Here is a 26,823-nt window from a genome sequence, read left to right as displayed (position 1 = left end):
CTCAATAGCTGGTAAATTTTTTGATCATTTTATGATCAAAATTTATCATTTTGTGATAAATACATGGAATGATATATGAGAGTTAGAGTTGTTTTTGATGAACACGTGATGGTTTAAATGATGCAAAAAAGTTCTTCAGTTCTTCATTTTAGAATGCTCTGTAGCTAGTCTGGGCTGATTTATCACTCTTTTCAATATGGAGAAATTTGGTTTATTTTAAGTCAGTTTCAGCAACAACAAAAATTTTAATAAATTGTTGTGAATAAGTGTTCTCTAAGTGCAGCTTCACTTTATACATGTGTTTATACATTGTGTCTAAGCCCATATAAAATTGCATTTTATTTTAAGTGGGGTAAGAAAATTTTCTATTTAAAGGAATCTTGTGACTTCTTTGGTAAAACACATCATCCTTTTCTAATAAAAATCGTTCTATAATTGATCTATTTTGTAAACTTGGATGTTTGCACCCCCAATTTCTGAAACTATTTATGAAAAGACTTGCGGCCAATGCCTCTCATAAAGAGTGTATATTTATTGCATGAAGACTTCTTCTGCAGTTTTACTGATAATGAAAATGTAGGCGAGAAGTCAGGGGAAAAAATGTACTAAGCTCTTATTAACCTGCAATATAGGAACATAATTAGAAAATTACTTTCGCAGGTTTTATTTAAATTGTTACCTTACAAGCCTGCACAACAGTTTTTTGTTTATGTTTTTAATCTAGTAAATGTTCCTCTTGGCAGTAACATCAGAAAGAAAGAGTGTGAAACACATAGGAAGCGAGGAATAACTTTCAAAGTCTTCTGTAGCCCCCCGGATTAGCCTAAAAGCAGGCGGGCAAGCACGGTTCTGCACCGTAGGAAGGTTTGCATTGTGACTCCGCAGCTGTACTAGAGCGGGAGGGATACCCAGGTCACCACAAGCAACACCGATCGAACATATCCAGAAAACCACTGCTTTTAAGGAGAGAGGAAATATCAGGCTTCTCTCCCATTAAGTCTTATATTTTATCATTGGGTGTGAATAATAAAGCTAGCTTTAAATAGCAACAGTAAGAAAACTCTTTGAAGGGTAATTAATTTTCGACCAACCGGAAGGAGAAACAGCATCCAATCGGCGCCCGTTTCTCAGTGGCCAATCAGATTTCCCCTTACATTGCGGCGCTGGGAAAAACGTAGCTGGACCCTCGTGACTCCCGGCGTGTGGCTGATACAGTTACCTGCAGGACAGTGAACCACTGAGGCTGCATTTGTTACTTGAACATTAAGAGACTAGAAGTTCGGTCGTTCACTGTGCTGGCTGGATTTGCTTGTGTTTGTTCTTAGCCACTGCTCATGTAATGCACTCCCTTAACCAGGAAATTAAGGCATTCTCCCGGAATAATCTCAGGAAGCAATGCACCAGGGTGACAACGCTAACTGGAAAGAAAATTATAGAAACATGGAAAGATGCCAGAATTCATGTTGTGGAAGAAGTAGAGCCGAGCAGTGGGGAAGGATGTGGTTATGTGCAGGACCTTAGCTTGGACCTGCAAGTTGGTGTTATTAAGCCATGGTTGCTCCTGGGTGAGTATATTGATTTGCCACTAAGTTATTGAGTTCATTTAACTATATTAGTTAACGTTTTCTTCCCTAATAATAATAGTCTGTACTATCAGCTAAACTGCTGGAAAATTGAAATGTTTCCTTTTGGAAACATTTCCTTTTGGAAATGGAATATGGATATGGAACTTACACAGGCTAGCTACACTAGCTAGTCAGGGATGTTTCTGCTCCACTAAATAAATAAGAGGCATAGATTCTAGTAACACAAAGCACCTGATATTTGAATTTTCTAAAAGCTTTCTTCCTGTTTTAATAACTTCTCTGGAGGGTAACACATTGATGTTGTATTTTCTTGGATAATAAAAGGATATAGCCTTAAAGATTATCAAAGTAAAAAGAATGCTTTTATTAGGCAAAACTACAAGTGACAGGGGTTGAAGTTATAGAAAAGTTAATACTTCAAAAGGCAAATGTTTTTTTCCCTGCTCTGGGGTTGCAAACCATATGGAGTGCTTGCCTCCTGTGGCCACATCTGTTCATGGTGTCTGTTTTTGGAGTGTTAAGGAGAAGGTGGACTGATATTTTATAGCTATGAATCTGATGGTTTATGGTTTCTTGTATTATGGAAAATACAGATTCCCTACACAAAGCATAATCCACAAATAACAAATGAAGCACAGTTATAAAAGTACAAACTTGTTAGCTTGGCAAGAATATGATATGGTATTCTTAAAAAATAGTCAACAGTATTTTAAGTAGGTTTGAATTATTTTTCATTGTGAATAGAGAAATTAAGACTTGGAAAAATCAGTGATTTGTTAGTATTTATACAGCCAAGCCCCTCCTGAGTAAAAAGAGCACTGAATTGGGTGTTAGAAATGACCAGGTATTATGTGGAGTGCACATAGCATCTCACTCCTTTTAAAAACTCTGTGAAGCAGGGATCATCAGCTCCATTTTACAGATGGGAACTGGACTTAAGATTGGTTAAGTAACTTGCACAAGCTCAAGTCTGATACACTCCTGCTCTCCACTGTTACATAGACTGACTCAGGGAGTCCAGGCTTTTAGCCATGCTCTACGTATAACTAGATGAGCTAGTGAAAGTCATTTATTCTCTTTGGTCCTCCAAAAAAACCATCTGTAAAGCTGAAGTAACAGTATGTGCTTATCTTATAGGGTTGTCCTGAAGTTGGAAAAGGTTTTTGAAACATATCAATTGCAGTATACATATGAGTTGTTATTGTATTATGTATTATATGAATTGTTACATGACCTGTCTTTTCACCAAATAAATATATCCAATTAGTTTCTGCAGCCCCGTGAAAAAATGAAGTGGGTCATTTAGCTAGTCTGGAAGGTGCACCCAGGATTTGCACAACATTTCTAGAAGAGGAAATATATCAAGGCACATGTTTTGGTTATTTGGCTTCCATTGTAGTAATAATGGTTTAAAATAATTATGGTAGAATTTAAAAATATCATTCACCCTTTCAGAGTTTTCATGAACTTCGCTTATTTTTTTATCTAGACTTATGCAAAGTGAGCTGATCAAGGTAGTGTTCTCAGATTGGCATTGGAGCCCTTCCAGGATCTTGAGCGAGTGCTGGGAGGGACTTCTGAGACTAGTCCTTATATGGTCGCCTCTTTGGACCAGGAAATGGGATAATTTCATCAGGTACAACCTCCTTTCTTCTGAGAGGTAGATAGACCTTCTTCTGCCCAGTTACAAGCGACTTATTCCGAGGGCCCTATGGATGGTTACATCTAAAGTTCTTCCACGTGAATGATGCAGGGGTTGTTTCTAGGTTGCTTCAAAGAGCTTCCTTCATCTGTTCAAAGCAACACTGCTCCCACCTAGCACTACATGAAATTAAATTTTGTTTTGGGTGGGAAATAAAGAAAATAGAAAGCTGTCAAAATATAATGTCTTTTTTAGTTAGCTCATAAATTCACCCAAGCTTTTGCATTTCAAAAATCTTACATAGGCCCTTGAACTACCTAACAAGTTGATAAAAGACCTTAGTCAGTGAATATTTTTGTCCTAGGTTTTGCAAATTATATTTTTACAACAAAAATCACTAGGACTTTTCTTATATCCAACTTGATCTGTAAAAGTGAAAAATTCCATTTCTCTTGGGTAAAAAGGTACAATTATTTCTTGTTGTATCCATCCTGTTAAGAAGTCCCAACTGGTGACATTTTGAGATCTTTGCTTCAATTCTAGGTGAAAATCTTGGGATCCTTTATAAGGTTGTAGAGGATTTCTGATATCCTGGAAGCCCAGTATTTTTAGGAGGCAAATAATACATTAAATTTGTAAAGCTCTTTATTTTGTAAATTTCTTTCACAAATATTATTTTACCTTATCCTTATAGGAATTTATGCTCCTATTTCTATCCATTTATGAATTTTCCTACAAATTTTTCCTACAAATTTTTTCCTAAAAATTCCTACAAATTTTCTCAAAACATTTCTCTTTGGAATATTATTTATTTCCCTTTTCAGTAATGTAATAATATCTTTTTGGCTTATTTCGGTAATAATTTTTTTGTTTAATTTTTTGATGATGAAAATAGAGATTTGTAAATCAGGACATGCTGTACCAGAATTTATGCAGTATTTAGTATTTTCATAAAAAAAGATCTCTTAAAATAGAAACAGGATTCTGGAGATCTTACGTAGCCTGTTTTTTATGATACATATATTATGATTGAACTTGTTAGAAGTCCCAACTCCAGTAGCACGTAATATACTTTCTAAATCAGTTACTTCATCTGTAATATTTCCTTAATAATTCTTGGCCAAGGTCTTGAATATTAGTGGTTTGTGTCAACGTAAAATATAACTGTAATTTATTATTATTATTAGACTTCTTTCTTTAGTTGTAGTCCTATTCATCAACTTCTTTTTCTGTTATTTAAAAAATTGCCATACTGTTAAAATTGATTTGCTATTCAGTTTTATTAAGTTTAACACAATTATAGGTTCATGTTGCCACTGTTAAAATCATAAAATTATTAAAATTGATATTTGTTTTAAAATCTCGATTAAGATAGTTTATAAAAGGATAACATCCTACTTTTTCAAAACAAAGGTTTAAATAACACATTGTTATAATGATTTATTTCTTTTAATGATGTGTTTTTCCAACAAAATTTTAACGCAAGACTGCAACACAAAGCAATCATTTAAAATTGGAGAAAAGTTGATATTTATATCTAGAATTTAGAGAGAATTAATGTGAATTAATTGAATACTACCAAGTATTAGATGAAACATACAAGCCAATTACCTGAAGTCCATTTGTGCTGACTAAAATTATTCCCCCACACTATTAACACTCATGTAATTTTCCTATTGTTTGAAAAGGCAGTGATACAAGTTGATTTTTGGTCTCAAGAACACTAAATTTGTATCAATATGTTCATATTCTGGAAGTCATTTTCAAAATATAGCAGCCAATTCTGGAATATAACCAACCTGTTCTGTTTGGTGTGTGTGTGTATTTAATGGAAATAATGAAAGTATACAGGTTTGATAAATATAATAATGACAGTTTTGGGTAAAAAAAGAAAGAATTTCATTCATGCATGTTTCTTTTTCTTTTTTTTTTGCTATTTTAAGAAATAGGCAGTGTAGAATTATTCTTTAAAAGATAATATGCATATTAAACCACCAAATTTCAGTTAACTGATTTGAACCCATTTCTCCTCCTGGAGATGAATAGGACTTCCTACAGAAAACTGATAAATTATTTTTAAATTATGAAGTATTTCAAATGTGTAAAAAATTACAGACTACACTATAACAGACAATTACATATCCACCATCCAGCTTTAACAAATGTTAATATTTTGATAGGCTAACTTTTAAGTAAAGTTGAATGTTGACTCAGTAAGGAGCCTGTGAGCTTCGTATTACCAAGAGAATATTGGCCAACCAGCATACTTGCTGGCCTTCCACCTACCTAAAATCACATAATAGAAGCTGGCAGATTTCCCAGGTGGATAAGGTGAGAGAACTGTTGTTTATAGAAATGGAATCTAATTCAAGAAAGTAAAATACTTGAAATCTTAATATAATAAATGCCCTATTTTTTCAGTTGTGTCACTCACTTTATTTTAACTAGTTGTTCTCATGTATAATAACCTTGCTTATTACCTAGAGTCATTTGCTAAGCGTGAGAGATCTAGAAAGCCAACTTTGACAGGAAGAAACTGGAAAAGGATACAGCCCTAGTGGTACACAGAACGTGGGTGGAATTCAATAGACCAGCAGTGTTTTCTCTAAGCTACTGGGTGTTCCCAGACCAGCTCGCACTAAATCATTTTGTGGGTGTCTTTTTTAAAATATCCTTTTTTAAGTTACAAAATAAATAGATATTTATTGTAAAAAGTACACATGAGCATAAAGAAAAAAGTCACCTATAATCCTACTGTTAACATTTTATTCTGTATACTTCCTGTCCATTTTTAAGCATATACATAGTTTTTGTTTTTACAAAAATGGTTGATGTTTTGTAACCTGCTTTTATCACATAATATATTGAGAATATATTTCCATGCCATAAATATTCTTCTGTGTTTCTCATTTCAAAGGGCTGTATATATTTTCACTACATAATTGTACTGTCTTTAATATAACCCAACCCCCATCATTGGGTTTGGTTGGTTTTTTTGTTTATTTTGTTTTTATAGAGTTTATTTTGTATTACAGACAACACTGTGAAGAACATCCTGATAGCTAATCTTTGCAATATCCAGGACTTGTAGGAAGAATTCCTAGAAGTCGGATTTCAGAGTCTAAGAGTATATACAAAATGAATATTTTTTGATGAATATTCCTGAATTATATTTCAGAAAGTTGGACTGAGGTCCTCCCAAGTTGCATTTCTTAAAATAAATGAATAGTTAACAGAGTTGTTGCAAAAATCAGATTAAAAGTCAGAATGATTATTTTTATATTCAAGGTGATGTTATTTATTTCTTATAGGGTCACAAGATGCTGCTCATGATCTGGATACACTGAAAAAGCACAAGGTAAAAAGAAATGCTTCAGGTCTGGCACTGTGCATAGGAAGTATTTTAATTGTTACATTTATTTAGGAAAAACTGCATAGGTCCATTTCAGAGTTGGATTGGTGAGATTTGGCTATCATTTTAATAAAGTTACAAAAATTATTGCACTTAATTCAAATATGTGGATTTGTAATCCATCTTTCCAGTTTTATTTTCTCTCAATCTCCCTTTACATTTCCTCATGAACCTGACTTTGGAGGCACTTCTTCCCGCCTCTGCTTATGTAGTTCCTCTGTGTGGAACAGACCTTCCCCTCTTCTCTTCTTGTCCAAGATCTACCCATGCCTTGAGTCCCAACTCACATACCACTTCTTCCCCAATGCTATCTCTTCCCACATTCCCCCACACAACTGTTGTGATTTATTACTTATTTCAATATTTACTGAAAAAAAAATTTATCCATCTACTATTTTGTTAAGCACGATTTCAGGGTCATGGAATTGCTGTGGTTTGAGGAATGCAACAGGTTCTTGTTCACATGAAGTTTATGATTTGAGGGGCAGAGAGGGAAGAAAGACAAATAAGCAGCTACAGTAAAGTGTATTGTATGTGTTGATGGGGATGTGCAGGTGCTGTTGGAGAGCAAAGGAGATGATGCCCTGAACCCATGTTTGTCTGGGTTGGGTTGGCGATTGTAAGATCAGGGAAGTCTTCCTGGAGGAAATAATACTGAAGTTTTTCTCTGAAGGGGGTGAGGAGGGAACAGACAGAAAAGTGTTCAGATAGAAGAAATGGCTCTGTGAAGGCCCAGAGACAAGGGAAAGGCTGATGCTTTCAGGAACAGAAAAGAAGTTTAGTAACCCTAGAATAGAGAGTGTGAGAAAGAAGGGTACCAAGAGACAAGGCCAGAGAAGTAAGCATGAGTCAGATCACAAAAGTCCTTGTAAGCCAGAGTAAACTGTTTGGAATTGATACAAAAGACAGTGGAAAGCCTTTGAAAAGCTTTATGGAGGGAAATAACAGGATCAAATTTGCATTTTAGAAAGATGGCTGGTTAGAGGCAGTGTGGAAAATAGGTTGGAAGGTTGCTCAAGCTAGAGATGGGAAGACTAGTTTTGAGGCTGTTGCAGCAATCTGAAAAAAGATGATGGTAGCTTAGGTTAGGATTCAGTGGGGGTAGGGAGAAGTGGATGGATTTGAGGGTTTTTTAAGAGGGTAGAATTCTCAAAAGTTAATGATTGACTACTTGCAGGACAGAGTAGAATGGGGGGTGAAGTTGAGAAAGAAGGAGGAGTCAGAGGTGATATTCAGCTTTCTTGGGTTACTAAGTAGGGTCGGTGTCGTCCCATGAGATAGGGAACAAAGCAGGGAGGAGCAGGTTTTGCAGGAAAAATAATGAGCTTAATTTTGAATAATTTAAGTTTCAGATGCCGTGGATAATCTCAGTAATGTTATTCAATAGACAGTGTGGGTATATGGGGTCTGAAGTTCAGGAGAGAGGTAAAAATAGAGATTCACGAATCTTCAGCTTATAAGTAGTGATTTAAGTTGTTGGAGTAGATGAAATCACCTGGGGCAAGGTGAGCAGAGAAGAAGGCCTACACCAGAACCCTGAGTAATACCGACCTATAGGGAATAGTCAAAGGAAGAAGAATCTGCAGTGGGAAAGGAGGTACTGTAAGAGTTTGTAGGAAAGTAAAAAAATTGTGGTGTCATGGAAGCCAAAGCAGAGAGTCCTGTGGAGGATAGAGTCAGCGGTGTCAGATGCTGCCGAAAGTTTAAGTATTGTTGGGACTGAATTACAACAGTTGGACTTTGAAACAAAGAAGTTGTTAGTGACTTTAGTGGGAACAGTTTCATTTGAATTGGAGGCCCAAGCCAGATTTCTAAAGATTGAGAGGTGGAGGAAATGATCACACCAAAACAGGGGAGAAGAGCGCAGGAAGACCCATAGGTGATGAGATCAAAAGAGGGAGATGGGAGAGTTTTGAGCGTGTATAAAGCTGATGGTAGAGAAAGGAATTGAAAATACAGGAAAGCAAGAATTGTGGCTAGAGGGCCAAGAAAGTAGGAGGCAGTGTGACCCCAAACACAGGTGCCAGAATGAGCCTCGTAAAGGATGTGGGAGCACATCATGCTCTGTATTAAGAAGGTAGAAGGAAAGGGTGAATGCAGGTGTAGGCAAAGTTGTTAAATTTGAGGATAAGATTTGATGGAAAGGGTTCCTATGTGATGACTTGTCTCTTACTGTAAAATGGAAAGTGAGGTGATCTACTGGGAGTTGGGAAGAGATGGTAGGATTGAAAGTTATTAGGAGAGTAGGGAAGGTTTGAAAGAGCTGATACGGGGAATGCGGGAGAGAGCCTACTTGGGAAATATAGTTGCTAAGCATCACTAAGCTTCAGGAGAGGTTGGCTCCGTGAACTAGTGGTGGCATGAACTGCAGTATTGTGTGCATTTTTTCCAGCAGTGCCTAGCAGTCTGGGTATAGAGGGGACTTTACCAGTCAGGTGCAGGGGAGGTAGACCATGGACTATAATCTGAATAACAAAGGAAGGGAAGGCAAGAGGGGGCTGATAGATAAAAATAGAAAGATCAAGGAGTTGATGGTTTTTGTGAGGTGTAGAGGGAATAACTGAGTGGAAGATGGAAGGATAAGAGTGGGATACCTGAGTTAATGGTATCAGAGCTGGATCAGTCCTGGGCATTGGTCTTGCAGAGGTGGTGAAGGAGAGTGGTGATGAAGGTCATTGGCGATGAGGTCGTCAGGGACCTGTTAAACCCAAGTGGAAATTGATGTCACCCAGGATAATGGTAGGACATGGGGTAGGACTCAGAAAACTGAGGGTCAGGTGCCCAAGGAATGCAGGGTATAAGGTGGAATAATCAACCTGTATGAATCTCAGAGAGCAAGGAGTTTTACTGGAGGGTGGAAAAGGAGTGATTTGAAAGAGGCAGGGAGCAGCCAAAAGAATGCAACCCTGCCTCTCACCTGCGATGTAAGTGGGCTGCTAGGCCCCTTTCTAGTTGCAGGAGACATAGAAATGAACAAGCAGTAGGGTCCTTAATTTTAAAATATATTTTCAGATGAGAATAAATTTTCTGAAAGATCTGAAACAAGGCAGTGAGAGGAGGGGCGGGGGGATAGGCCTCTGAGGGTATTATATTTCAGCTGAGACCTTAGGACACAGTCCGCTGTGCTTAAATCAGGGAAAGAGCCCTTAAGGCTGAAAGAACAGCAAACATGGAGGCTCTTGCAAGGAACAAGTTCAGTATGTGTTCCTCCCTTCTGGTCTCATAACACTTTGTTCTTCTCCTGTAGCTCTTAGCACCTCTACTTTTTATTATTACTGTCAGTGAACATGTTTTCCCCTCTATTATTCAGCAGACTTCTAGAGGATTAGAGACCCTGTTCTATTCACCTTTCATCCCACAGCTCTGAGAAAAAAATTTGATTAAATTGAGGCTGAAAATTTTATGTGATAAACACTTGCAATTAATTTCTTCAAGGAAATAAATACTAACCAATTCATTAACTAATTTGATATGTTTACTTGTCAGTGTACTTATTTGTGTTTAAACCGGACTCCCCTTGTTTTATTATAATAATAACTGCCTGACAATAAGAGACAATGGCCTGAAATTGCATAAGGATATGAGAATGACTGTATATCCTGATAGGAACCCTCTTAGATCAATATTTCAATATAAGTAGAACATGTTTTAGAGTCTTGCTTACATGAATAAATTAATATTTCTCAGGGTAAAAATGAAAATTAGAAAAACTGATAATTTTTTCATTGGCAAGTGTTTTATTATCTAGCCCCTGTTATGATACACTAGTTCAAATTCACTTTCATCCTGGTGATGTGAACCCAGCTGCTGTTTAAAAGATCATTCTGTCTTTGTATAAAAGATCCTGTTAGATGTCTGGAAGAAGCAAAAGTAAGCTGAGCAGCTGAATAGAGGGTTTCTACAAAAACTTAAGGATGCTGTAAAACAAAATTATTGATTTAAATGCATGACACATTTCAAAAGGATTTCTTGGGGTTTAAGTAGAGTGCAATAACTAATAGAAAATCTCTTGTGGCAGATCATTTCAGAAATTTCTATAGGAATTTCATTATAATGTTTAGATACGGTAATAATAGTTGTTTTATTAGTAAGGTACTCATTGAGTGCCTGGTGTATGCCCAATAAAGCGTGAAGGAGGATAGAAAACTAAGTGTAACGTAAAATGTTCCATGTTGTTGACTGCAGCACTGTTTATAGTAGCAAATCTATTGAAAACAACCCATATTTCCATAAGTAGGGAATTGGTTAAATGACCAATAGTCCACCCTCATGATGGAATACTATATAGCTTTTTAAAAGAACAAAAAAAAAAAGGTCTCTAGATACTGATATGAAAAGATCTCTAGGACATTTTAAAAAATTAATTAATTAACTTATGGCTGTGTTGGGCCTTCATTGTTGCACGTGGGCTTTCTCTAGTTGTGGCGAGTGGGGGCTACTCTTCGTTGCGGTGCGCGGGCTTCTCATTGCGCTGGCTTCTCTTGTTGCAGAGCACGGGCTCTAGGTGCGCAGGCTTCAGTAGTTGTGATGTGTGGGCTCAGTAGTTGTGGCTCGCAGGCTCTAGAGCACAGGCTCAGTAGTTGTGGCACACGGCCTTATTGCTCCGAGGCATGTGGGATCTTCCCGGACCAAGGCTTGAACCCATGTCCCCCTGCATTGGCAGGTCCAGGACATTTTTAAATGGGGGAAAAAACCCAAGGTGTTGCCTTTGTGTAAGAAAGGGAGTACATAAAATATTTGCATAAAGATACTCTAAAAGAATATACAAGAAACCAACAAAGATGGTTACCATATGGGTGGGAGATGGTGCAGTGGAAAGAGACAGGGTGAGAGCAAGACTTCTTAATGTTTCTTTTTTTTTTAATAATGTTGTGATTTTTGAACTAGTTCAAAAGATACTTTTTTGATAATGCCTAAATGTGAGGATTAAGTGAGTTAACCTGTATGCCTAGCACATACTACGTACACAGTAAAGGGGTATTCTTATTATCCCTATTATAAAGGGCCTCACAAGGTCAACCATTGTTAAGACCTCTGTAACTGCATTTTGGAAATATGCTTGATTACTAGAAGGGTTTTAGGCTAGGTCCCCATCACCACCACCACCATGACCTGAGACTCAGTACAGTTCTTTTCAAGCATGATCATTCAATCAATATATATGTAAGTTGCATTTCCAAGCAGCTAAACTACCTAGATATTGGGTAGTTTAATGATCCACAATATTTGTAAAGCACTTTTACCTTTCAATAAGTTTTCCCAAGATTCTCATTGGGTCGTCTTTGTAATCCTGTGATGTATAGGGAAGCTATATAGATACAGATATATTCTGTAAGTGGTCAGACCTCATTTTTGGTCTTTTGGGAATGCAGAATATAGTTCTAAAGGTAAGGCAAACACATCAATATTATAAAACATTGGCACATCTATTAATTCAGGGCAGAATCATGTAGTCCTGGCCAGAAGTCCACTTGGAGTGAGAGAGTAGCTTGGCACAGTCAGGTGGGACTTCACTGGGGAAAGCAGAAGGACATTTCAGACTGTATCTTCTAAAACTGTTCTTCCCTTCTTTCTAGGTTCTTCCATCTCCTCTCTAAGATTCTCTCTTGAGAAGATTTGAGGTTTTTTTCTGTTGTCTTCTTTCCACAAGGCAGTTAAGTTAGTAAATAGCCTGTGGCCTTCTCTTCATGAGGCCTAGTTCCCTGAGTGTCTTAATCAATACTCTTTTGACTGTGGACCACAGAAACCTGAGCAAGGAAAGAGAATGTGTGTGATGGTTTAGGGGGCTCTCTGGAACCTGAGGGAAGAGAGTGGCCATGCCAGAGAATAGAAGGCCATCCAGGACAGCCTCTCTCTCCCACTGGCACGTGGCCCCTATCTGCACATCTGTGTTGTTCTCTTTTGGGAGCAGAGATCTTTCAGCTTCCCTGAGCACTTAATAGAAAACGGCTGTTCTTAAATCTCCCGAGTTTGTGGATCATTCTAGCTGTCTCACACACCTATTTTTTAAATTCCTTGAGATAATCTGCTCAGTCTAGCTTAAGTCAGGTGTCCACCCGAAACCAGTTAGCTGTGCTGAGGGAAGGAGTGGGACACGGCCAGAGTCATAGCTGGGAGGGTAATGGGGGCAAGAGAGGCAGGCTGGACAAGTACTCTAAAATATGGTGAGATACAAGAAAATACCAAAGTCAGGCAAACCCTAAGATCCAAACTAAGAGAGAGAATAAGTTCAGTGAGAAGCATGTCCTGATAAGAAACAGGGACTTATATTTCTGGTCTATTTAGCCTTTGGATTCTCTTAATAGACTTTCCACGTGGCTCCTTCCATTTGCTTGGTGGACTCCAGGAAAGGAGCCTGAATGTATAGATGGATGAGGAGGTTGCTTATGTGTGCCATTTAAAAGAAAATCTTTCATGACCATCCCACCTTTCAACCAGACTAATTCATCAGAATTTCTGGGTTTGAGACCCTGTGGCATTGATATTTTTAAAAAGCTTACTGGTGGTTCTAATGTGCAGCCACACTTGAGAACCACTGTACTTACAAAGAATACAAGAGGAAAATAGGGAAATAATTATTGAAAGGGATGCACTTCCCTTACGTAAGTTTTTATATGGACATTAATTGATTTATTCAATAAATATTTTAAGTACTTTCTGTGCTAAGGTCACAGCTCACTCACAGTGCTTACTTACAATAGTGAGTAAGCTAAACCTGGTCCCTGCCCTCATGGAGTTTCTAGTACAGTGAGGGAGATAAACAGTCTCTCAGTGGTAAGGGCTATAATGAAGCAAGTAGAGGGTGCTTTGGGGGTATATAGAAATAGCACTTCTGGTAAGGCATGAGGCAGTCAGAAAAGGCTTCCTGAAGGAAGTGTTATTGAGTCATGCTTAAATTGTTTATTCTTGTTACAGCTCTCAACATCTCAGTCTCTGTTTAATTAACCTAATTCATGAGAATTTAAAAAAATCATCCTTTTTTTTCTCTTTAAGGTGACTCATATTCTCAATGTTGCATATGGAGTTGAAAATGCTTTCCTCAGTGACTTTGTATATAAGAGTATTTCTATATTGGATCTACCTGAGACCAATATCCTGTCTTATTTTCCAGAATGTTTTGAATTTATTGAACAAGCAAAAATGAAGGTAAGTTTTTTTTTTTAAATTAATTAATTTATTATTTATTTTTAGTTGCATTGGGCCTTTGTTGCTGTGCACAGGCTTTCTCTGTTTGCGGCGAGTGAGGGCTACTCTTCATTGTGGTGCACGGGCTTCTCATTGCAGTGGCTTCTCTTGCTGTGGAGCACGGGCTCTAGGTGCATGGGCTTCAGCATTTATGGCACACGGGCTCAGTAGTTGTGGCTCGCGGACTCAGTAGTTGTGGCTCGCGGGCTCCATAGTGCAGGCTCAGTAGTTGTGGTGCACGGGCTTAGCTGCTCCGTCACATGTGGGATCTTCCCGGACCAGGGCTCGAACCCGTGTTCCCTGCATTGGCAGGCGGGTTCTTAACCACTATGCCACCAGGGAAGTCCGTAAGTTTTGTTTTGATCCACAGTTCTTCGAAAGCAGATATTTAAAAATATGGGTCCATTATCCAATATTTATTCTTTCTGTAATGAATATGTAAAGAACAATTATGAAATTTCCCCTTCAACAATATTTCATTAATTCCTAGTTTTCCAGTTGCTCTTTTTTCAGTGAAATATTTACTTTTAACTTTAATTTCTCATCTTCCTATGCCTTCCTGAGAAATATTCGGATTTCAAATTTTCTGCTTACTGAATTTCCCTGTGTACATAGGTATTGCATTGGCCCAAAAGTTCTTTCCAGTTTTTTGTAAGATGTTATGGAAAAACCCGAACTAACTTTTTGGCCAGCCCAGTACTCAGGTTTCCTTTGATAGTTTCTAACCACCTGCCCTCTGACCACTTTGCAAGGTAATCAGGTGGACTGTGGGATAGAGGCTGCTCTAGTCCTGTTAGTGTATTTATGAAGATTAATATTCCTGAGATTGTATAAAAATGCTGATCAGAAGCTGTCCATTGGTTCTCTGACTTTAGAAGACCAACAGAAAATACAATACTTCAATCTTGGTACTGATCCAAGGCAGGGCTTCTAGGCTGGCTGTTACCAATAATTATACCTTGAAATGACATCATTTTTAGTCAGTATATAATTCTTACAAAATTTATGTTAGATAAATAGATGGGAATGTAGAAGCACTTACAGAGAAAAGTTAACTGTCCTGGAGCACCTGACAATTAATGACAGTTAATAGAATCCAGCTTAATTAAATTCTGATGGTCTCCCTTCTACCTTATCTCTTTCCCTCTCTCTCTTCCTTCCTTTCATTTAGTAATATTTATTGAGTGCCTTAGGTGCCCAGCACTCTTCTCGATACCTTCCTCTAGATTACCGGAAAAATGTAACACTATTCTACCTTATTTAATAGCAGATATTTGGATGAAAGAAAAGGAGGAGGTTTTCTAATTCAGAGCCTAGTATTGGCCAGTCTGTTCTCTTGTGAAAAATTTTACAAACTCTAGATTGTCACATTCCAGTGTGCCAGCTAACAGTGTTAGAAATAAAAGTGACAATGTTTCTGTATTAGCTGCTTTCCTAAAGAGATGTAGAATATACATTAGATGGTAAAGGAAAAATGTAGACATCATCCATATTCATATTAGAAGATATGCACATGTTGCAAGTAAAAAGTGAAATGGGTAATAGTTAATAAAAATGGTCCTTAGTTTGGGTTTCCCAAAAAACAGAACCTGAGCCAAGGATTAAGAGCTGATGCTTCATCTGAGAGGTGCAATCCCTAGGCAGTGAGAGGGAGAAGAAAAGGAAGTGACTCAGGTAAGGATGAGAAGCAGTGTAAGATGATGCATTTACCTTGCTGAGCACAACTGCACAATGAGCTGACAGCGAAATAGCTGGGTACTTGGTAGGGTGGTACCCAAGACATCCCCAGGCAGGGAGTCCAAAGAAACTGCACCTCAGTACAGATTTTGGGAGGGAGGGAAGAGAGAGAATTTATCTGCCTGGCCATCTGTCAGCTCCTGTTTCCTATTGGTCAAAGTTTACCCATGGACAGGTAACTAACCTCACAATTCCAGGTTGTAGCACCCCACCCCTTCAGTGGCCACCTTGAAGCCAAACCCAATGCCCTGCGGTGTGACTTGCCATCCAAGTTCAGAAGAAGCAAGAGAATCCAGACCTCAGGGTGTACCTGTCTATGCAGAGCCTGCCATCGGGGAAGAGCCAGGTGTTCTTAGGCAAGCAGAACTTAATAGGCCTAAAGGCACAGTAGGCAGTCAGCCACAGAAGTTGTAGTGGAGGTGGAGCAAGCTGAGGGTGAGATGATGGCATCAAAGGAATCCGAAGAGATGCATAAAATGTTTCTGCTACAAGATGTATTTGAATTCTGTAATATGTTCTAATTTCTCAAGCCTTATGTTTTTTACTGAAATCTTAACCTCAGCCAATATTTCCTTACCCTGAAAACTCTTTATTGTTTAGATTAATACATATTTAGTTTTAGCAATAGAATTCTTGAATTTTCTTCATTTTTTTCTTGAAGAGATCTCTTCATGATTTGCCTATTATATATGCATGTATTATTAAATGTGATTACTCAGTGAATTGCATATTTCAAAACTACCTTTCTAGGTCCTAGTTTGTTGTTTCCATCTTTTTATATACAGCTGCCAGATGGAATGTCTTCCATTTTCCCATGTCTTTCCTCATTTCTCTCTGTACTTATAAAACCCTGTTTGTTTGGTTTCTCTGTCCTTCCTCTATCTCTGCCTAATGCATGATTTGTCAGGTTTATGCCCAAAGGGACAGAAATACACATGAGAGGGAAGTAGTAAGGTAACCTCCATAGCCTCAAGAGTTCTTTTAGGAATATTTACTTGACCCCCTTTTTTTATGTGCAAAAGGTTTTGTTTGTTAGTATGAAAATGTGTATTTGATATTCCATGTTTACTTTGTTATTTATAAGATGTGATTTTAAAAACATGTAATTTATAACATTGTAGAAAAATTGGAAAATATAGATAGGTAAAAATTAAGGTCACCCACTTCCACCATATAGATATAACCACTGTTAGTATTTTAATATATTTTTCTATATATCAAAAGACCTGAACTTGACTAAGTTCATCTGTCAAAAAATATGAATTACTTACTCTGAGAAGATACAAGGGATGTATATTGCTGCCCTTAAGGAGCTGGCAATCTAATTGAAAGGCTATTCATAACAACACGAGAACAAAGCAAGCTGCGTAAAATGGAAATACTATAACATAATTCCTATCTGCCCATAGCAAAATGGTGATTTGATTTTTTTAAGAGAACGTTTTCTCAGAAATGCAGAACGAAATTAATTTGTTTGCTTAGCAAACATTTATGGAATACCTACTATGTGCCCAAAATTGTACTAAGTATTAGGCATACAAAGATGGATGGATATTCCTCCTGCCCTCCTCTCACGCAGAGAGAGACAGCCTTCTTAGAACAGAAGCCAAAGTTAGCTGGACCAAGGAAGGAGCAAAGGCCTTTCAAGCAGAGGACAACAGCAAGTGCAAAAGAAAAAATTTCTTTATAAATGATTTAATTGTCACTACTTTGAGTTCTGGACAGGGGATATGAAGCTAGTAGCTTGTTTGGAAATACTTTCAAGGGCAATATGATACCCAAGGAATAATAAAAGATAAATAGGTAAATTCAAAGGCTGTAGAAACTAACAGAAAAGTAGCTGTTATATAAAGAATGTAAGAGGGAGGAAAATACTAACATTTTTAAACATTAGCTAAAACTGATTGCACCGTGTATAAGATTGAAAATAAAGCTAGTTTCATTTTCAAAAGCGTATGTAAGGATCATAAAATAGAGATAACTAGTATAGAGTCAGGAAACATTAAAAATGACATGAGGGCACCTCTTATTAAGCTTATGATTCCAAGTTTCTTTGGAATATCTAATTTGTTTTGAGTTAAAAGAAGTTCATTAATAGTTTTCATTGGTTACTGTAATATGATTTTAAAATGTCTTAAGTCTCATAAAAAAGCCATTGTACAAAGTGAGAAAAATTCTGTATATGTAGAGTGAATATTTGCGTTTTGCTTTTCTTGTACAGGAAGTTAATATCTGGAAATGACTCTGAAATATATAAATATAAATAGACAATCTTATTTACAAGGCAGAAATAGAGACAGACGTAGAGAACAAACGTATGGATACCAAGGGGGGAGCATGGTTGGGATGAATTGGGAGATTGGTATTGACATATATACACTATTGATACTATGTGTAAAATAGATAACTAATGAGAACCTACTGTATAGCACAGGGAACTCTACTCAGTGCTCTGTGGTGACCTAAATGGGAGGGAAATCCAAAAAAGAGGGGATATATATATATACATATAGCTGATTTCACTGGTGCAGTAGAAACCAACACAACATTGTAAAGCAATTATACTCCAATAAAAATTTTTTTAAAAAAGGAAAAAAGAAAAAAATATATAAAAACAATTGAAATTGTCTTTTTGATATGAGGATTTAAAATATTAACTAATTTTCTTGTGAATCATCTGTGTTTCTTGAAATGAATTACACTTGCAAATTTGTTACAATAGACCTAGGAAAGGAATTTTGCAATAGATTTATGCATCTAAGAAAACTACCTTGTAAAAGTAAAATAATCCAATAAGCCATAAACATAGCATTGTTAATGTGTGCTTTGGACAGAGAATTTTCAGTTGTAAGGTTTTTTCCCCCTTTCCCTGTTCCCATCTTTCTTGTGTCGTAAGAAAAGAAGAATCAAGAAATGAAGTAATTAAAATGTTTGGTTCTGTTGGGTGTGCTCACTGTTCTCTACATTTCATTTAGATCATTAACTTTTTAAAGGCCTGAGATAAGCTAACCTGTATCAATGCTGATCCATCAGATCTATCACATTCATTATTAACGCAATATTACCCCCATCAGCATTGGCCTTGCACTGTGTCCCTTTTCACTTGTGAAGTATCATTTGCAAGTTACCTGAAACGTTTTTCATTTATTGACCTCATGCTGGTGTCTCATTACCTTTTCCACTTCACATTGTCGTGAGCTATTTGTGTCACCATTTTACTACCTCATAAGTTTAACTATTTTTTAAGTCACTTCCCTCCAGAATAAAATATATCCAAGGGAAGAAAATTTTTTCTTTACTGATCATTTTACACATAGATTTCTAAGCCAGTGATACTAGTTTCTTCATGGGAGCACCTAGAATGTCTCGAGCTTTCTGTTTAGTTTACGATTATGGTTTTATTTATATTTCCACATATATTCCCTATGATTTTTCTCTTATTTATAGACTTGTGGCTACTAAGTTACTAGGCTTTTATGTGTACTTTACTAGATTACTTCAGTTTAATAAAAGATAGTTTCAGAATTCCAAATATATCATCAAAGCATTTCAATTCTGGGAGGTGGGAAGAGAAGGTGTTGGTTAATTGATTGATTTTTCCCATTCATTCCCTACAATGAATTGTATTTTGATGATTGAATAGATTGAATCAAATAAATCGATGAAGTGAATATTTTTATTTTATAATTTTCAGTAGTATAAGATTATATTATAGTCTCTCTTAAATGAATAATGAAGATTTTTGTTTGGTTTTATTATAGGATGGAGTGGTTCTTGTTCACTGTAATGCAGGAGTTTCCAGGGCTGCTGCAATTATAATAGGCTTCCTAATGAATTCTGAAGAAATCTCATTTACCAGTGCTTTTTCTTTGGTGAAAAATGCAAGACCTTCCATATGTCCAAATGCTGGTTTTGTGGAGCAGCTTCATACATATCAAGAGGGCAAAGAAAGCAATAAGTGTGATAAAATACAGGAATTAGAAGAAACAACAGTGCCTGAGTTACATTCTAGCTGATGATGGACAACTGTAATTTCTGAGTTGGTCTCTAGAGCCACCTTTCCCCTTTTTGAGAGTAAACTAGTAGAAACTTCCTTTTCTCATGTTTTTTTTCAAGTGGAAATAGAGGTCAATTGATTGTCCTAAGTTAGGGTATAAATAAATTTTTAAAATTCTATCATGTTTTCTTTAGTATTATAATGTGTGATTAAATGCTGCTTTGATTTGCTAAGGGAAAATAACAATGTATTACCAATAATTCATTTCTGTAGAAAGAAAAGGTTTAAATTTAAAATTTATATTAAAGCATGAAAGATTAAATTAGTTGATTAAAACTTTTGGTAGGTTTCTATTCCAGCAACTGTTTCCATGAAGGAAAAAACTTGAAGTGCTACTTGACTTACTATTTCAGAGGGAGGTAAATTTCTTTGTGAAGAATTTAAGATTAAAAAACAATACCTTAAACCTCCCAAAAGAGGTAACCAAAATCTGAAGGTTTACACAATATTTATATAGTAGTTACGATATTCACAAGATTTTTATGTCCTTTTATGAAAATGTACCCACTTTTCATTTTGATTCTTTAATTTAACTGTATTCCCTGTGTTTATTTTTAAAGTTTTTTGTATAGCTATTCTCTCTTACTTTATTGTGAGCTTATGGTTCTTTTATTAGGTGATTAGTCTCTTACATTGTATGCTTTTTATTCTGGGTCCCTAGCATTCTATTTTTGGGTCTGACATCATAATTTTCTGATCTCCTTGGATCTGTGGGAAAGTGTTTTATACTAAAAAATCATTTTTAAAATGTGGTTTGATTAATGATCTGTTTTCTAGTTCAGTATTCTACTAGGGAACATATTTTTAAGGAAAGAACAGTTATGGTTTTGTAAGAAATTTTACATACATTTTTAAAAAGCCCAAAATCATTTACAATTTTATTTCTGGCCAGAGGCTTTGATTAGTTTTTTTTTTTTTTTACTAAGTCTCCATATTAGCAAGGCTGAACTCTGTACATTATGAATTTGCTTAAAGATATTCTTTTAATTATTCAAAATAAAATGTACTTAAAATTAATTATAATAATTAAGGTAGAATTTATTTAATAGCTTTCAAGTAGACTTTCAAGACTTAGAAAATATCATTGCCCTCTAGATTTTATTAAGAAAGTCCTGAGCTCTTCTTAATTACACATTATAGAGAGCAAGCATTTTCCTATACATAATTTGGAAAGTGCACACTGAGCACATCTGTGCATTTGAGAAAGCAGGCTTTCTTATGCTGCCAGGAGCAAAAAGTAGAGGTGATAAATGCAAATTATGTTTCAAGATTGCTTATAGTCTGACAAGATGCCATCATATGCAAAGCTATGAACTTTGCTTCTATTAAGAAGCAGCATAAATGTAATCAACCTTCTGTGAGCTGTTTGAAACCTAACAAGGCAGACAGAATCCTCTTAAATATGAAACTGGTGTATAATACTGTCTTTATGGTCAATATTGCTGAGGGTTTGCTGGGTGAACCTTTTTCATTCACATGAAAGCATTTATTTAAATACATTTTCCTTTGTTATTGGTATTTAGTTTTCAGCCATTAAATGTTGTGAATATGAAGCCTTAAATTGAACTTATTCCTTCTGGATAGTTTATTATTTTTGTCTGTAGTTTGCATAGTTTTTTCCTGTAGTGATCTGGTTACAGTACAATCATGTATCTTCTGTATCATCTACAGAAGTGCTTTGAGCATCAATTTTGTTTTCTCTTAAATCATAATAGTTTGCTGTATGTAAAATAAATCAGTAAAGGTAATTGTCTTTTAAATTAGGGGTACTATGTAAGGCAATGATGGGTCATACATGGAGCATGTTTATTGGGCTTCTCATGGATATGTCACTGTGTCATACCTAGTTATTTATAAAAAGGGACTTTATCATTATGATTCTCTGTCTCACATATTATAAACACATCTCAAATATACATCTGTTTCAAGGGAGTGGAACAAGTATTTCAAGGATTTTTGGCCTCTATTTTAAAATAGATTTTCCTATTTTAGAAAGTCCCCCTCAACGGTAATTTCTCCAAAGATTCTGGAATGTAACAAGTATAAATCAGAGTATTGTCTTAAAACCTTACCCAGTGAATTAACTCAATGAATTAACACCTTTATAAGCAAAACCACAATACATTAAAAAAAAAAAAAACAGAAATGTAGCACAGTGAATTAATTGATTTTGCCAGGTGACTTTAACTAGTTGCTTTTTCTGCCCAAATCATCCTGAACATATTTAGTCACCCTGTAGTTATTTAAGAATTTAAAGCAGAAGATTTTAAAGTTTTATATTCTTGTGATACATACAATGGCATTTTATGATTAACACATTTATGGTTCGTTTCCTTTGATATAATTTTAAAAAAGCTTATAGTTAAGCTTTTCTACTTCAAGTGAAACTTTGACTTACCGTTTTGTATCCATATTTATAACGTGCCCCTTATTGTTTCTAGGTATTGATATACTTTAATAAAAATAATAAATTTACTATTTCTCCCATTAATATCTTTAATTCTTTGAGGTTATTTGTTTTAAAAGACTTAACAATTATTTGATGTCAAATCCTGGATTAAACAAATCTGTTGGCAAAACACAAAATTATACATTTTGGAATTTAGTTTAAGGTCTGTGGAAATTTGATCCTCCAGCCACCTCAAGAAGTGAAAAGCTAAAGTTAGATCTTCTAATTGGAATTACTGTAGATAAATTGGCAGTGAAAATTCAATAGAATATTCTAGTAGTTTAAGTCAAGAGATACTGAATTACTCTCAGATTAAACTGAGATTTACTATCTTAGTAAAGCCTTCCCTGACCACCTTATTTCAAATTGCTCCCATCCCTAACACTTATATCTACCTTTCCTGTTTTATTTACTGCATATCCCTAATTATCACCAAAATTATATATATATATATATATATATATACATTTTTTTTTTTTTTTTTTTTGCAGTACGCAGGCCTCTCACTGTTGTGGCCTCTCCCGTTGTGGAGCACAGGCTCTAGACGCGCAGGCTCAGCGGCCATGGCTCACGGGCCTAGCCGCTCCGCGGCATGTGGGATCTTCCTGGACCGGGGCACGAACCCATGTCCCCTGCCTTGGCAGGTGGACTCTCAACCACTGCGCCACCAGGGAAGCCCCAAAATTATATATTTTATTTATTTTGTTGCTTTTCCCATCAAAACTTGGGCTCCCCATGAGGGCAGAGATTTTTACTATGTTGTTTATCTATGCTAGTGTGTATCCCATAACAGGCATTCAAAAATTGCTTGTTAGAAGGAAGGGAGGGAGGGGGGAAGGAAGGGAAAAACATTGATGCATGTTGTTGTGCCAGCTTAATGGTACCTACTGCAGATCACAGTTCATGCTCCAGCAAATGAACCACAATGTACATCTGTAGCCATGTCTGACAGCGCATGAGGGTGACAGCAGGGAATATTAGGTCTGAAACAGGATCCAAATAGGACCCTACGCAGCAGAAAACACGAGTACCCTTTTTAATTTCTGAATAATTTTCTTCCTCCCTTCCTTTCTTTCCTTCTTTCTTTCTTTCTTTTTCTTTTTTTTTTTTTTTGCAACACCGCACAGCTTGCAGGATCTTAGTTCCTCGACTAGGGATTGAACCTGTGCCCCTGGCAGTGGAAGCATGGAGTCCTAACCACTACACCACTAGGGAAGTCCCTCTGAATAATTTTCTACCAGAATTATTTCAAAATTAAAAAGCTGATCAAACAACCAGCAAGAGTATTCAGTATATGGTATTTTGCTTTCACTCAGATATGAAAGAATAATGGCTTATGTGCCAATTATCCATTCATTGTCTCAGCTCCAAATCCACTCTTCATTGTGTCTATGAAAAGGAAGATGGGCCATTTAAATATCTTTCCTTCAACAGCCGGTGTGATGTTGAGCTTTGTCAGTAGAAGGTGCTGTGTGTTGGAGAGCCCTTTCAGGAGGAAGGAGCATTTCCACTGGCTTGGTGTGCTCTCGAGGCAGGCTCCTGCAGTTCAGACAGCCTCCTACAGTGCTCACAGCTTCTCCACCACCTAGTCCTGGGAGCCAGGCTTCTTCAGCACTTGGCTCCTATAGCACCCAGTGGGAGCAGCTTTCCTGGATAATGCCCTGGGGTGGTTTTATAGCAGAGTGCCTATGATGAGACACCTCCCTGTCAACAGTTTTGCCTGGCATCCTAGAGGGTGGATTTCCAGCAAGTTCTTCCATATCTCTGCCATTCAGTGAACCATAGCTTCACTCTGCAACAACATCCAGATTTCAACCCTGGGAGTCTTCTTCCTTGAACACACATCCCCAGGGGTGGTGGCTGCTCCTTATATCTGCTATTCCTATTTTGTTTACTTCTTCCTTTCTTACCAATCCCTCATTACTCCAATCCTATTATGGTTAATAAACTTTTATATCAAGCTTTTCTGGCCCAAGTTATTGTGTGGTTTATCTCTCCTGATGGACCCAGACTGTCTAGCCTATAATTTACAGTCAAATTTTTTAATAATTGTCCTTGTGGAGTGTTTCTGTTAGCAGGTCAAGCTATGTTACAGCCATGCAGATTATGTAATAAAAGCTGAAATGGCAACTGATGTTGTCGGTAATTTTTTGAGAGTCTAATTCTATCAATATAAACAGTGTTCAGTGTAAAGTATAAACACAATGACCTGATTTTGTTAATGCTTCTTGTCTACAGAGTGATGAATTTTTCAAAGTTAAAAAAAACCACACAAATGTGCAATTTGCTATTGTTCTTGTGTTTTCACCCACTCTTCCCATTTGTATATCATACCAGCAGGAGAGGAAATTGCTTTCATTGCTTGCAAGGAGTTCCCACTCCCCTCTTTCCACAGTTCAGTTATTCTACTAAATTTGTGAATCTACTTAATAATAGTTGTAATTAGTGCTAATGCAACTTCATGAACTCTTGGGGGTAAATGAAGACAGCTAATGTCTCACCACTAGAGATTTGTTTATATTTACCTTTTATAAAAGCAAATGCAAGCTTTTATAAGTGCTCACAAACAAAAAGTTCCCTATATTTTCCCCAGGATTGGCATACAGCTTGCTGTGTATAATTTATAGCATTCTCCCTTTCCCCTTTAAAAAGTCTGGTATAATAATTGCCTATCTTCAGTTTTATGACACTCTAACAGAATGTCTTTTTTTTTTTTTTTTTTTTTTTTTTTTTTTTTGCGGTACGCGGGCCTCTCACTGTTGTGGCCACTCCCATTGCAGAGCACAGGCTCCGGACGCGCAGGCTCAGCGGCCATGGCTCACGGGCCCAGCCGCTCCGCGGCATGTAGGATCTTCCCAGACCGGGGCACGAACCCGTATCCCCTGCATCGGCAGGCGGACTCTCAACCACTGCGCCACCAGGGAAGCCCCCAGAATGTCTTAAATATGACTGATCTTGCTTTGGGAATATCATTAGCAGTTTTCCTCAGTATTTCTTCAACGCATAAAAAGAACTTTTTTTCATACTCAGGGGCTCCCCTGAAGACTCTACTTTTTTATGCAACAACTATTTTTTTAACATCTTTATTGGAGTATAACTGCTTTATAATGTTGTGTTAGTTTCTGCTGTATAACAAAATGAATCAGCTATACATATACATACATCCCCATATCTCCTCCCTCTTGCTTCTCCCTCCCACCCTCCCTATCCCACACCTTTAGGTGGTCACAAATAAGCAACAACTATTTATTGATCATCTACTACATGTCAGACACTGTGCTAGGTGCTGGGGATATGATGATAAGCAAAAACAGTAAAAAATCCCTGCCCCCATGGATCTTGCATTCAAAGTAACACCACAGTGTAATAACCAGACATATCTGCATTGCTCTCTCAGTCTTCTGCTGGTTAGATTTTACCCTGTTTTAAAATGTCTGAACCACGGAGGGCTTTCTTAGGAGAGATGGGCAAATGACCAAGGGCAGAGTTTTCTAAGGATCTCCCAACACGACTGCTCCTCGTTCTACTGAAGTAAATAGCAGCCGTAAGAAGAAGTGCAAAAACTCCTCCTCACTAGCATCTACCTACAATGATACAATAAATACCAAAGTTTAAAGAAAACAATTTCCTAGAAATCACTAGAAAAAATGTTGTCTACAGATACCAATTGTATATTCTTTTTGTTATATGACAGAGCCCTAAAATCATATTTTAAAAACTTCCTTCCCCAACGTGCAGCCTATTTTTTTTAGTTTTCATCAAGCTACACACACACACACACACACATTCCTTTTATAAGTGATTTTCAAAAGACCTTTATTCTTTTTTTTTTCCTTTTTGGCCGCGTCACGTGGCATGTGGGTTATTAGTTCCCCAGCCAGGGATTGAACCTGCACCCCCTGCATTGGAAGCACAGAGTCTTAACCACTGGACCACCAGGGAAGTCCCAAAAGACCTTTATACTTTAAAAATATTAATCAAGCTGATATTTAAGGAAATAATTTATACTCTTTTCTGTTCTGTCAAGGTATAGAGTCCTTGGATGACTGTATCTGTATGGGTAAACTGTTAACTATCCTCACAAGAAAGTTGAAAGAATTAGCAATTGAATGTTTATAAAGTTTTTTGTTTCTTTGAAAGTTGTTGCAATTATTATTACAATAGGATTAAGTTGCAAATATTGAAGAAGTTACAGTGATAGCACCTAGCTTAGTAGTGGGCACTTGATTTAAATAAAAAATTGATGTACATTTCCAAATGATGAGTAGCTTAGGGATAAAATTTTCTCACTATATAGTCCATATCCTCGGAATAGGTTAAGCACTTATTTGTATTTCAAGAAGACTCTTTTTTTTTTCAGTAAGCGTTACAATTCTCATTAATTCCAGACAAAAGAAGCATTCATTGAAACTTTACTTAAGAAGTAAATTTCCTTTTCAGTAGAGTTAAGAAATTGGGAAATCACTAGAATTCAATTCTGTGATCTCTCCATTCTGCAAGGATGGACAGCTGTGGACCTTGTTCACAAATAATACAACAAGCTGGCCAAATGCCACAAGTGTATGGCTCCTTGACATTGCAAATTCATGGTCAAGTTGAGGCTCAACTCCACTCAGACCAGTCAGTGATTGGTCTTCCCATTGCAATACTTTGGTCAGAGGAACCTGGAGCAATTAAAGTCATTCTCTTTTATTATCTGTTAACTTGATATCATCTCTCCTAATCAATGGCTCTACAACTGAACTGTATGAAAAT

At 36.7% G+C, this 26,823-nt stretch overlaps 1 protein-coding gene across 3 annotated transcripts; it reads left to right on the top strand.

Annotated features, from left to right (window-relative positions):
* Positions 1-1,339: 1,339 nt before the first annotated feature.
* On the top strand, positions 1,340-19,619 carry DUSP19 (dual specificity phosphatase 19; the record flags this gene model as incomplete). 3 transcript variants are annotated; one of them, XM_079710287.1, is made up of 4 exons in its annotated part: positions 1,340-1,565; positions 6,540-6,586; positions 13,634-13,786; positions 19,324-19,619. In XM_079710287.1, the coding sequence occupies 4 exons, from the start codon at positions 1,340-1,342 to the stop codon at positions 19,576-19,578; spliced, it is 681 nt and encodes a 226-aa protein (XP_079566413.1). The 3 variants fall into 3 exon arrangements, with proteins under 3 accessions (XP_079566413.1, XP_079566414.1, XP_079566415.1); XM_079710288.1 differs by lacking the exon at positions 13,634-13,786; XM_079710289.1 differs by lacking the exon at positions 19,324-19,619 and having other exon boundaries at positions 13,752-13,784.
* Positions 19,620-26,823: the final 7,204 nt, after the last annotated feature.

Source organism: Hyperoodon ampullatus, assembly GCF_949752795.1.
Source record: "Hyperoodon ampullatus genome assembly, chromosome: 8".
Lineage (NCBI taxonomy): Eukaryota > Metazoa > Chordata > Mammalia > Artiodactyla > Ziphiidae > Hyperoodon > Hyperoodon ampullatus.
Note: the sequence above shows the minus strand (reverse complement) of the source record. Positions and strands in the feature narration are given on the sequence as shown.